At 40.1% G+C, this 13,959-nt stretch overlaps 1 protein-coding gene across 1 annotated transcript in view; it reads left to right on the top strand.

Annotated features, from left to right (window-relative positions):
* Positions 1-13,959, top strand: part of IST1 (IST1 factor associated with ESCRT-III) — a 138,359-nt gene that overhangs the window by 38,762 nt on the left and 85,638 nt on the right. The window contains exon 5 of the mRNA XM_069216798.1: positions 6,382-6,465. Within this exon, the coding sequence (XP_069072899.1) occupies positions 6,382-6,465 (84 nt within the window). The remainder of the gene's footprint in view (positions 1-6,381; positions 6,466-13,959) is intronic.

The following is a 13,959-nucleotide window of genomic DNA, read 5'->3' as shown; positions in this document are numbered from 1 at the left end:
GTAAGGGTGGTGCTGAACAGCATTCAGTCGAAAAAGTTTCCCTTCAGAAATTATTTGGGTGTTTAACTTTGTAATTCTAAACACTGGTACATATCATTTCTAGGTTTACTTGCTTCTTTCTGTGGTGCTTTTCCATCTTTTGGGATGATACTACTACAGAAGTGTCTTCTAGACAAACAAAATTGTGAAGTCAGGGTAATTCTGGAAGAATATTCCCACTGATTCCTCACCTCAGGAATATGTCATCAAGAAAGGTCCAAAATACCTATTCCACCCCCACCACCCCAACCCTACGAGGAATGATTCTCTATTTCTGCAAGATTGCTCCACGTGGCCCCATTTGTGACTCCAGATATGTTGTTGCAGGAGAATACTAGGCACCACTCCAGAGCTCTTGCATCAGTTGTCTTTCTTCGCCTCATCAACGTGATGCAGAGCTCTCTTTCAGGGCCTCACTGAGAAATTCCTTATCTTTCAACAATGACTGTGCCACCTACCTCCTTGAATGACCTTTGGCTTTAACCCTTGCTGACAGTTCTGCATGAAGATGGCCCTTTCAGACCCTACCAGTAACTGTATGTGGTGTCTGAGGTCAGGGCACGAGGCTACATACTGTGACTCCTGACCTCCACACACCTGAAGGCCACCTGGAAACCAAGTTATTTTTAGCTAAGGCCCATAGGAGTCTTTTCAAAGATAAGTCACTTTCTAGGAAATGTTCTCCTAAGATCTTCTCAATAAATAAAAACACCAAAAACTCCATAGGAAGGAGAATACTTTTTTTGAGAAAGCAGACCCGTTTCCAGAACAGTTTGAAGTTTTTATGCCGTTTCCCATTGACATTTTGTCACTTGATGGGAGATTAGACAGACCTCGGTGATCCAGTTGCGCTTCTGAGATTTTTCTCCAATCCTCAGAGCATGCTCATCAGCTCGTGTCTCAGTCGTAGAGGATGAAGTCCTTTCCTTGTTGGACAAAGGGCCGGGCCATAAAAGTGGTACATTCGTAAGAGAGGGGCATGGAATTTTACTCTCTTTACGTCTTGGTTCCCAGAAGAACAAGCACTTTATTCATATCCTGAATCTCGGTCTTCTGAACCTGTTAATCCTGCAGGAAAAGTTAAAGATATCATCCCTGAGCCAGGTCCTGTTGCCCTTGAACACAGGAGATCAGTTTTTTTCACTGGACCTCCAGGATGCCTACTTTCATTGTCCTTTTCTCTTGGCCCAAAGGTGCCACTTCATAGTCAGAGATTTCCCAATACTTTCATTTTGTGGTCCTCCTATTGAGAGTGATGATAGCGTCCCATGCCTTCACAAAGGTGCTAGCAGTCATTCTGAGGACTGGCCCATTCCACCCTGCAAGGCTGCCATGGACACAGATGCCTCCTTATTGTGCTGTTTTGATCCCCACGGTGTGGGGCCCTTGGTCTGTCTCGGAGCAGAGACTGCCCATAAATGTGCTCTGGTTGCAGGCGTTCTATTTTGCCCTAATGGCCTTGCTTCCTTCTATCTCAGGGGGCAGCTTCCAGATTGTATTAAACAATGGCATTGCCCTCCATTGTATCAGCAAACAGAAAGATATGGGGCCATGGAGCTTATGCGTAGATGCAATTCACCTGTGGACATGGGCACAGCAATACAGAGTCTTCTTAGTGGTGGCCCATCTTCCAGGCTCCCTCAGTGTGAGAGTGGATGTTTTGTCATCTCTCCTTGGAGGACCACAAGTGGGAGTTACATCCCCAAGTGATGAAGAGAGTCTTCTCCAGACTGGATTTCCATTTGTGTATCTCTTCACTCTATCCAGGAACAGGAAATGCCTTGAATCTTATCAGGGCTCGAAAAATCATAAAAAGGTTACTAGACCTACAGGTCGAGTAACTTAAATAATCTACTTGACCTAACTATAATGTACTTGACCCATAAACGGGTCTCAATTTGTGTGATCCTAGGCAAATAGTTTACAGAGTCGTCCTTTTCTTAATTCTCACATATGATTGCACCTTCAAATATGTGAGCTCAGCATTTCTGCAGTACCAAAAAAACTATTTTGTTTGTTTAAGTAGACTAAAGGTTGCTGTATGCATTACAATAATCTAGCCCATATATCCCATGAGATGTAGCCCACATAACCTAGGACTTTTTAGTTTGCTAACAACATTGCCTTCATTGCAGGAGTGTTTCTCAGTTTGTTTAAACACTCAATTTTAATAAATATATTACTAAACCATGATGTGGTAATACTGTCATCTACACACAGTAACTTTCCAAGAAATGTCCAAAAACCTCACCACTAACTTGCAGCTTTACTGATAAAACTATATAGTGTATTAACAATATGTGAAAATTGGGTTTCAGAAAACATATCCTTTGCATATCAACATGTAAACCTTCTGATTTGTTTTCATCCTTTTAACATATTTTTTCATCACACAGAAATATAAAAAAAGGGCTTTCACAACTACTGACATACATTTTTAAATGTTTGCACAGTTGACTTATTCATTTAAATGTTGTTTGTTAGGAAAAACCTGACACCCTATATTGTTTTTTTTTTTTTACATTCTAAGCAGCAGGTCACACACTTCACCTTACAAAGTCCTGAAACTCTGCAGTCAGAAGGAAAATTAATTGTAAGAAAAACTGACTTTTGACCTCACCTCTGTCTGTGAACACAGGGCAAGTGTGACATAAGAACAAGATTTAAAGTCATTTTTTATTGCCCCTCCCCTTTTCAACTGAACAGAACATCTACTTATGCAATACACTTCCTAAAGGAAGGGTCCCTGGAGATGCCTTTAGGTTGATTTGGCTTCTGGGTCTGCTGTATGCATTTCTGATTATTCCACTATTCAAACCTTTTTGGAAAGTGCAGGCGGATCATCTGAAGATGACTCTTCTCACCTCAGAAGGCACAAGGAGGATCTGATCTATTGGCACTCATCCAGTGCTTCCCTCCAGCAAAGAATGGATTTGCTCTTGCAGCAGAACGGTCAAATCCTCCACCCCAGGCACTGTGCCTGTATGCATGGAGATTGAGGAGTACCATCTAGAATACTTCTGCCTTCCAGTGAGGTTGTAGTCATCATTTTGGCTGTCAAGACGTCTGCTACCAGTTCCATTTATGCAAGCTTCTGGTGATGCATGTCAGAATGCACAAACCCTTTTTAAATCTCACCTGTCTGATGGCCTAAGAGTTGCAGGGTCTAACAATGGCCGCAGTGGAAGGCTACCTGGCAACACTATTTGTTATGTTATGTAACAGAACTTAATACACCACACATTCACTAATGATTTTGTGGTGCTATAAAGACAAAAGAAGAGTAAGGTCAGAAAAGAAACTAAGGACCTTGCTAACAAGAGGAAGCCTGTCTAACCATCCAGGTTTTGCGAATTTTCTTTTTCCTAAAGATTTTGAACTAGGGTTCGGATCTCAGATGATCAGGAAGAGTTTCATAGAGTGGGTGGCTGGACAGAGATGATCTGGCCACCCATGTATTTCTTAGTATATCTGGAAATCCTAAGGAGGTTGGCGCTAGAGGATCTTAAGTTACGGAGAAGCGTTTAAATTATGATTTTTCTTAACCACGAATCGAGGTTCTTAGCTGATGTCTTTGGCTGAGGCGGATCTCCCATCTTATAGAGCCAATAGTGGTTATTCCAGGGATCAAATTTATTGTTTAAAATCACAGATTTTTTTTGTTATGTTAAATCCTTTTTAAAATGTGCAAATACCTATTCAGGTACCTTGGTGCAAATGGAGCTACAAGAGTACAGCAATCACAGGAGCAAATATCGATTACCTTCTGAAAAGACAGGTTTTGGCCGCATTTAGCTTAAGCTGTTTGTTTCCTGTTCAGCACCATATGAATTTAATGGTGTTCTGAAATTCAAACCCACTCTGTTTATTGTTGCTCAGTGGGTTTTGAATCTCTGATTAACTTTCTTGGTGGCATCTCCTTTGGAGCTGATACACAGTGGCCTGGTTTGGCTTCTTACTCAAAAAACAGCTCAGTTGTTGGCATTTACTTCTCCTCATAGTGCATGATAATTTCAGGCCCTCCTGATTAGTTAACCTTTCAGTTTACCACCTGGATAATGTGGTTCTTCGCACCTGTCCATCCTCCCTACCCAAAGTGGCATCTGCATTTCATATGGGCGAGTCTGTCAGCCTTCAATATTTTTTTCTCTTCTCTGCATCCCTTCAAGGAGGAAGAAGAGCTGCACATGCTGGGTCTGAGACATGTAGTCCACAAACACCAGGGTATAGTTGACGATCAGCTCTTTGTGGGCTTCATTGAAGCAAAAAGGGGTAGGATGGTGATCTGACACACTATTTACCGTTGGGTGGTCTTGCATCAAGTTATGCTATTTCCTTTCAAGGAAAGTTCCTCTTAAGGGCATTCATGCTCAATCCACAAAGGACATTGCTGCTTCCACTACAATTTTAAGTTGTCATCTGGTTGGCAGCATCTGTTGGGCATCTGTGTGGAGGTCCTTGCATACTTCTGCCAGGCACTACTGCCTTGTGCCTCAGGGTACATTTGCTTGAGTTGTTACATTTTGTGCTTTGAAAACCATCACTTCTCACCCCCACCTATCAAAAGGATTGATTTGGGACTCATTCATAAGATGAGGAATTTTCAGCAAGAAGTATCCATCAGAAGTGCAGGTTATTTGCCTCCAGTAACAATATATAATATCTTCCAACATATTTCTCACTGCCCTCTCTCCTCCCTGATGAGCTAGTACTCTAGGGATTTTATTAATCAGAGTATGCAAACATATTAGATGCTGTATTTGGCCCTGCCGAGTCTCGCACAATTCCTCTCTGCACACCTGGAAAAATTATAAAGTGTTGGTTGGTGCCTAATATACTTCAGTTATGTGTCCGGAGTTGTAGCTGGAGCCTTGTAGCTGTAGTTTTCAGTTGAGGTTTTAAGGGAACCATTAAAAGACTATTTTTTAAAAATTCTTAATTAGTGATGTTGCAAGTCAAACCTATAATATTTATCATAAGAAGAAGATTTAGATTTATTAAAGGATTTAACTAGTTGAAGCATGGCAGGATTGAAAGCCATCCACTTGCCGGGGGTTCTGAATGTAAATATCCCCCTAGTTGTCTGCTCCATATGTCTGAACACTAAATCTTTAATCATATATTATATTTTTTATGATCTGACAAGTTATACAAATATTAATTTATATCCAAGCAAGGTAAAGTAAGATGTTTCTTCATCCATTTATTCCTTTCTTCATGATAAGGAAAAGATGTATACCATATGAGAAATGACTACCACAACATCATCATCATGAACTCTTACAACGGCTGAGAACATTGTTAAAAAAATGCTTGAAGCTACTAAATAGATATGTTTCTATGTTCTACTGCTTGTTTGACTGTTTATCACGTACTCCATAATTTCCTGTGCTGTGCTGGAGAGGCAAAGATTAACATTTATCTTCAGTGTAGTGCAGCCCTTTCGGTTGTACTAAACATGTAGTGAAATCTTTACTCTCTCTCATATTGAGGAAACATACATTTTTGTAGAGGTGGTGTCAGGGAGGGAGAATAAGAGGGTGGTCATTTGTAGGGTACAGCCTTGTATATCATCTAAGTAGTAGAATCCTACTTGTACTGAGTCAGGGATTGTAACTGTTTAGTAGTATTCCAGAATACTAACCAGTGTACTGTACGAGTTCGGCTAAACATATCAGTTGTTGTCTGGTAAACGCTCTTGTATGTTTGATCATCATAGATGCTTGTGGAACTCTTCAAGGTATCTGACTGTGATCTGATAAAAACAGACGGCTGGGATAAAAACTCCATACTTGTTTGTTTTCAGCAAAAAATTGAAGCCTGTTCACTTAAGCACCTACCAATCTTAAAGTAATAAGGTGTTCACAAATGAACACAACATTAAGGAGATCTGTTGAGTAAAACCCTAACACTCATCTTGTTTAAAGCAATTTTGAACCCCAAGCTCTTCACCAGTGACATCCTTATTTATGTCTTAAAACATATTCAAAATATTGACTGTGAGATTTAAACTGCTTGTCCTGTGTTAATCATGTCTGTAATTCAGGTTGAAATGTAATAAGATGGAATCAGTTATTACATTGCTTATTATAGAAACGCTTATCTGTTGCTTTAGACAGTGGTTGCTGGGTGTATTACTGAATGAAATGTGTGTGTGCCTGTCTGTGTGTGATTTTACAGCAAGACTCTGCCTCATGTAATTTGTACATACGACCATGAGGTGACTGCATACCCAGGATATAGCTGTATACATTTTTGACTAGAGAAAGTGGGGGAAAGTGGTACGTTTTCACATTTAAAAAGCTTTGCCTCTTTTTTTTAATTTTTTTTTACTTATTGCAGGTGGCAGATCAGCTGTGTGCAAAGTATAGCAAGGAATACGGGAAGCTGTGCAGAACAAACCAGATCGGGACTGTTAACGAAAGAGTAAGAAAACAGTTGCATGTAACCAGTTCAAATAAACCACCTGGGCTGAGTAAATCATGCATGGCTTGCTGGTAAAAGATACACAATCTGTGGCCTGTAGGAATATTCTGCTGGAAGCAATGATGAGTAAGCAGTATGTGGCTTAATATGAGGATCTCTTTACAGTGTGTACAGATATCCAGTGAGTGGGAGGATTTGAAAAAAAGGAAGATTCATTCTTAGTGTCTTGAAGTATGGCTTTTGCATAACCTGTAATGTTTCTCTGGCAATAGTTGTGATTGGAGCAGCACAAGAACACACCCAAATGGTCTAGATGGCAGCCATCTAAATAAGTGTAAAATATAAAAACTCAGGAAAACTAAAGTTAAACGAGAAAGCCAGAGGGGATACTTCATTGGACATTGAAGAAACTTGATAGCATCCATAAGTAGGCCTGTGTACAATGCTAATTTGTTTAGTAGAGCAGAGTGTTTCCTAAAGGACTGGTGAAAGGTGGTGTAGTTCTGCTCACAAAATAGACTGAAACCTAAAAATGGTAGACTAACGTCAATTTCCACTGCAATGGAATTAAAGTGATCACATGATTGGTTCATTTCATGATTGGTTCATTTCACTATGAACTGGACCCTAGCAAAATGTGCTGTTGAATACATTTTTTATATGCTAGGATTACTGATTCATTAAAGGAAGATTCCTGTTTGCCTGTGGGTAGTACCACGACTACAGGGAGTGCAGAATTATTAGGCAAGTTGTATTTTTGAGGATTAATTTTATTATTGAACAACAACCATGTTCTCAATGAACCCAAAAAACTCATTAATATCAAAGCTGAATATTTTGGAAGTAGTTTTTAGTTTGTTTTTAGTTTTAGCTATGTTAGGGGGATATCTGTGTGTGCAGGTGACTATTACTGTGCATAATTATTAGGCAACTTAACAAAAAAAAATATAGACCCATTTCAATTATTTATTATTACCAGTGAAACCAATATAACATCTCAACATTCACAAATATACATTTCTGACATTCAAAAACAAAACAAAAACAAATCAGTGACCAATATAGCCACCTTTCTTTGCAAGGACACTCAAAAGCCTGCCATCCATGGATTCTGTCAGTGTTTTGATCTGTTCACCATCAACATTGCGTGCAGCAGCAACCACAGCCTCCCAGACACTGTTCAGAGAGGTGTACTGTTTTCCCTCCTTGTAAATCTCACTTTGATGATGGACCACAGGTTCTCAATGGGGTTCAGATCAGGTGAACAAGGAGGCCATGTCATTAGATTTCCTTCTTTTATACCCTTTCTTGCCAGCCACGCTGTGGAGTACTTGGACGCGTGTGATGGAGCATTGTCCTGCATGAAAATCATGTTTTTCTTGAAGGATGCAGACTTCTTCCTGTACCACTGCTTGAAGAAGGTGTCTTCCAGGAACTGGCAGTAGGACTGGGAGTTGAGCTTGACTCCATCCTCAACCCGAAAAGGCCCCACAAGCTCATCTTTGATGATACCAGCCCAAACCAGTACTCCACCTTGCTGGCGTCTGAGTCGGACTGGAGCTCTCTGCCCTTTACCAATCCAGCCACGGGCCCATCCATCTGGCCCATCAAGACTCACTCTCATTTCATCAGTCCATAAAACCTTAGAAAAATCAGTCTTGAGATATTTCTTGGCCCAGTCTTGACGTTTCAGCTTGTGTGTCTTGTTCAGTGGTGGTCGTCTTTCAGCCTTTCTTACCTTGGCCATGTCTCTGAGTATTGCACACCTTGTGCTTTTGGGCACTCCAGTGATGTTGCAGCTCTGAAATATGGCCAAACTGGTGGCAAGTGGCATCGTGGCAGCTGCACGCTTGACTTTTCTCAGTTCATGGGCAGTTATTTTGCGCCTTGGTTTTTCCACACGCTTCTTGCGACCCTGTTGACTATTTTGAATGAAACGCTTGATTGTTCGATGATCACGCTTCAGAAGCTTTGCAATTTTAAGAGTGCTGCATCCCTCTGCAAGATATCTCACTATTTTTTACTTTTCTGAGCCTGTCAAGTCCTTCTTTTGACCCATTTTGCCAAAGGAAAGGAAGTTGCCTAATAATTATGCACACCTGATATAGGGTGTTGATGTCATTAGACCACACCCCTTCTCATTACAGAGATGCACATCACCTAATATGCTTAATTGGTAGTAGGCTTTCGAGCCTATACAGCTTGGAGTAAGACAACATGCATAAAGAGGATGATGTGGCCAAAATACTCATTTGCCTAATATTTCTGCACTCCCTGTATAGTTGAAGGTTGGGGGAGGATTAAACAAGGAAGGAATATAATTTGAGGAGATAGCACCAAAATGTATCCAATTTTCCAATCAAATGCAGATGTAACTCGTATAGCCTGGGTATAAAAGAGTTGTGACCTAACTGAACATAACTGAAATTAACCAGGATAAGTTAAAAGAGGAGAAAATTGTTAATTAAATGAAATACAAATAAACAAACTTGCGAGATGGAGTGGGGTCTCCTTAGAATATGACTTTATTCCCTTCCCAAAGACATATCTCCCAAGCACAGTGTCCTCATTTCCAAAGATCTTGCTTCTCCCTCTGATCGTTAAGGTTGCCACAGATGGGTTCTGCTTGTGTGGGTATTTTCTTTAGTACATTTGGAGATGAACACCCACGTCTTTCACAAGTCTTCCATCATTAGTAAACAAAGTCAACTTAACCATCTTCCACACTTCCCAAATTTTTACTCTCCATTCATCTTTTGTTAGTCTCTGTTGTTTTTCAAGAGCTTAGAACCACCCTAACCTTCTGGGTCCGAGAATGACTTTGAGGTTTCTGGGCAACTCTTTTGTCTGCACTCCACTGGCTCATACTATGAGCATGATCATGAGTCAGTTAATCTGGGAGGGTGACCTCTGTGATTTGAGGGAGCTGGTCGAGTGACCTTAGATGACCGTTGAATAAGTTACAGGAAGAGGTTTTTAAATTGAATTTGTGATAGTTTGGTTGCTTTGAAACAGTGTCTGGGAATGTAGTTGGGGAATGATGTGTACACTGTTTTTAGATTGTGGATTGATGATTGATTACCAAAATGTAAGCCTTATGCCTCTCCCAAACCACAAGATGTAATGCCAGATAGCCAGATATAATGATATGCACTGACTGAATTGTAATGAAGATGGAGATACTGTGCTCTGCTACAAGCTATGTTGTTCTATTGTTACTGGATATGGAAGCAATAAATTAAGATATGTACTTTTTTTTTTTCATAGTTTGGATTCCGTCCATACAGTGACAATGAGCTTTAATATTTTCTATTATTGGCACCTTCACCACAACAGATTGTCTAAAATGTATGGAGCTCCATTAGGCCTCAGTTTAAGAAATAGCCCAGAGAGCAATACATACTTTAACATGTGCTACTGGTGTACCACACCAGAGTATTTTAGACAGAAATGAACAGATTGATTACAGAAATTGCAGAGGTGACTCCAAGAAGTTTGTAAATGATCTGTTAGTGGAATCAGCCAGGGAAATGCAGGCCTTCTAATTGGGAGCAAACAAAAAATGGGGCAATGTGCCTCTATTTCTCATTACCCTCTCCAGGATGAAATTGCTCAGGGACACCGTTTTGGCCATGATTTGAAAAGTGAGCCTGATGTAGAGTTCTAATTAAGTTTTATTTGGACCAGAACCACTTCATCTAAGCGTTCTAAAGAGTGGAGTTTTGACCGGAGAGTACACCTTTCTGTGTAGACTGCAAGGAGTGCTACCTAATTTCCTATCCTCCCTGTGACAAGTGTATGCAATTGATTACTCTCCTAGCATTATCAGTAGGAGCAGTAAGAACTCAATTCTACAATGATTGAGCTCCTTCCCTACAAAACCCTCCTGGTTCTTGTGAATAAATATATGGAGGAATTTATCCACACAGGATGCTAAAACCTTAAAAAGTAACTTGATATCAATATTTAAACACAATTTGGGCTGTAAAGGGGAACGTTGACTGAAATAGTGGCTTTTATCGTTGGTGGTAATAAGTACTTTACCAAATAAGTAAGAAGGCCAGCATGAGCCAATAAGACAGAATTTCTTTAAAATAACTAATACTGAAGCCATAATTTCCTGGGCCTTTCCTGGCTGATTTGCATTTAATAGCCTCTGTCACCTCACTCAACATTACCAAATTCTTTTGCACATTACGAGCTGATGCTGAGAGCCTTGCTAAAAACAGTCAGTTATGATAGTTGTCCACTTTCCTTTTCTCTTGTTGAGGAGTACTCCAGGGACCTGAGTTGAACCCCAGATTGACAGGACACAATGCTTTGCTTCTAGTAGTAGGTGGGAGATAATTTTGCTTTTCCTATCATACATGGAGTAAATTTCTTCTGGAGGATCCAGCTAGGACAACCTCTAGGCAAAGTGTCAGCTGTGTCCTGTCACCTCTTCAATTGTTTTGAGAATGGACTGCCAGTAGCGCTGAAGTCTTGGACAGGACTAGAGCACCTAGGTGAGTTACCCCAGCCCTACGCATTGTCTTCAGCATTGAGCACAATGGGACTGTTCCTTGGCATTCTTTTTAGTGGTTGTGTAATGACATTGGTATAATATTTTTTAGCAGTTTCTTAACAGCCAGTGTGGCTATCTGTGGTAATCCTCAGGTAATTATACTCTCTCATCCGTCAACACTTATCTTCCCACGCATCTTGTAAGGGAAAATACCTGCCTGCTGGTAATTTTCTCACTAACTGGTATGTCCCAGAAATCACTTTCTTCTCACTATTATGGTGAACTAGGTGTTTTTCAAATGGGGTGAGGTCGAATGTTTCTGCCCTTGTTTTGTGTGGCTGAATCACCCAGTGTTGCACCTGGAAATACATAAGCAGTCAGTTTTGTGGAGCCAGAATTAATCTTTAATTTGGTTGAAAAGTTGTATTTTTCCTCCCTTGAACATATCTTTTAGTTTGCACAACTTCTGTCCCACCAATGTTGGTAGTCCCTTGTGCCTCGACTTGGGTATGAATGGGAAGGGGAATGTGGGTAACCCACTTTGTATTCCTAGTCTATCCCAGACTGTCAGGGTTGGTGCTGTTATCAGGGAAATATATAGAACAGCCTTTCTGTCAGGCTAAAGTGTCCATGGGACCTCGTAGAGGGAGCCTCCACTGAGAAGTGGTACAGTGGGCTCCCTTTACAGGACAAAATGATTTTCTACCAAGGGTTCAGAAAAAATCCATTATTGAGCGTTCCAAAAAAATCCATTACAAGGTGGTCTCACCCACATAATGCAGCATCATCGACTACCTCACCCATTCTTGGTAAGGTGGTACTATGAGGGCAGACACAACCTTACTTGTGAGGAAGTTCTTAGAAATGATTAAATCCTGGATATTACAGGAATCCAGATTAAGAAATTGGTTAAAAATACCTTAGGGTACATCACAAGGAATTTCCTTAAATGGGTGGTACCTTCAATATGAATAAAAGACATTACAGGTTATCTACGGGAATAATGGCTCACTCATTCTTTGTATTGCTGACATGTTTCTGCCCATTCATGGGCCAAAGAACAGGTCTGGGGCATTTCACTGGGCTATGTGTGGATCCCTAATTAATATGATTATATATGTGCAGCCATACACCGGGTGAGACGCTTTTCTTCTGGGGGACAGATTCTGTAGTGTATCATTTCCATTTCCAATATAGTTTTTGAGTCCACCTTCGTTTAGAGCACCATGATGTTAATAGAGTTGGAGATCTTAGTTTGTTCCATGGAAGTAATATCCTTTCCTCTATAAACCGGTCCCACCTAACTATATTACCCCTTTCTAGGGCAAGATTTAGATAGTTTCTCAATGGCAGATCCTGGGGAGTCCCAGATTGTTGTTGGATGGCATATTATGGAATCCCTTCCTTACCCGTACAAAAGAGTTGCTGCATTGTTTAGGACCTCTCACCTAAACTTTAAAAAATGTGTTGGTGTACCAAATTGACAGAGGAAATTTGCTTCACTTAGTCCTTCTAACATTTCTTGAAATAATGGGTCCATCTTGAGTCACCCGGGAAAGTGATTAAAGGCTTAAAATTCTTGAGCTGAAAAAAACCATCAGTAGAACTGAAAGCTGGGGAGACCTAATCTGCTGTTAGTCTGTTCCTTCCTTATTTTTTTCCACGACACCCTTGCTAGTTTTGAGGTTCATATAAAACTAATAATTTTAGTTTGTAGTTTGCCTAGAGCTTTCATATAGAAGTTTAGCAGAATGCAGTTTAAAATGTAAGTTGTCTTTGTTAGGATAAACGTTTTGACAAGATCCACTCTCTGATATTTTGTTAGTGGAATATTATCTCATCTCTTAAGACATTTACCAATCTCCTATCACGTTTCATTGTTGCGATATCTGTAGATTTCTGAGCTATGGTAATGCCTAAGTATTTAATGTCTTGTTATTAAGCCTTCATTATAGTCCATATTCCATTTCATGATTTTAGGTTTTCTTCCTTAACCTTATATCCTGAAATTATTCCAAAAGCCCTGGTTATCTGGTTGATTCTGTTTAATAATCTTTCCTCTTCCTATTCTAAAACTGGTTGTTAAAGTTTCCCTTTATTAGAAATCTAACTATGGGGGCCTTATATAGAATCTGGATATTTCTGGCAAAGTTCCTTTTAATACCAAACTATTTAGTACTGCCATTAGGTACAGCCAGCTTCCCCTATCGAAGGCTTTAACAGCGTTGAGAGAGATTATCGATAGTGGGGTCTGAGTTTGTTATGCAAAGTCGATAGATCAAATTAACAATTCAGTCACTTTCTGGATTTGTCTCCTAGGGATGAAGCCTTGTTGATCTTTGTGGATCAAGTGTCCAGTGATAATACTTGATCTCCCAGTATGGATTCCGATGAAAATCTTATCACTATTAAGTAGTGTGATAGGACTATAAGATTCACATGTCTTTGGGTCTTTATTTGGTTTCAGAATAAGCACAGTTGTTTCCTCGCTGCCGATGTTTTGCCCAATAACAAGGATAGCATTAAAGATTTCTTTTAAAACGGGGAACAGAATAGTTGTTAGCCCTTTATGCACCTCATCTGTGATACCATCCGGTCCAGCTGCTTATACTTGTTTTTTAGTCTATTCGAAACATGTATTATTTCTTTTTCTCTGTTTAGAGAGTTTAGTTCTCCTATTTGTTTCTTGGAGAGGGCTGGCAATTTCTGTTCAGTTAACTAGATCTGACTTAACATAGAGCATGCTGTAATGCCTTCCAATATATACTTATATGGAGGCTGTTGTCTGCCTGGCTAGGATATTGCCTTCTCGATTTTGGTGGAGAATCATGACTGTGAGGGAACTGATGCTTCTTTGAATGTGTTGTACATCATAATTTGATTATGATTGGTATGCTCTTCGATGCCCACAGTTTTATATTACCATGGTATGGATCCTCAGGGCAGACAATGGGATTTTGTGCTGTTGCTCAACTTCATCAGTAATGGTG

The sequence above is a fragment of the Pleurodeles waltl genome, chromosome 12 (genome assembly GCF_031143425.1).
Source record: "Pleurodeles waltl isolate 20211129_DDA chromosome 12, aPleWal1.hap1.20221129, whole genome shotgun sequence".
Lineage (NCBI taxonomy): Eukaryota > Metazoa > Chordata > Amphibia > Caudata > Salamandridae > Pleurodeles > Pleurodeles waltl.
The sequence above is the reverse complement of the archived record's forward strand: the minus strand, read 5'-3'. Positions and strand labels throughout refer to the sequence as shown.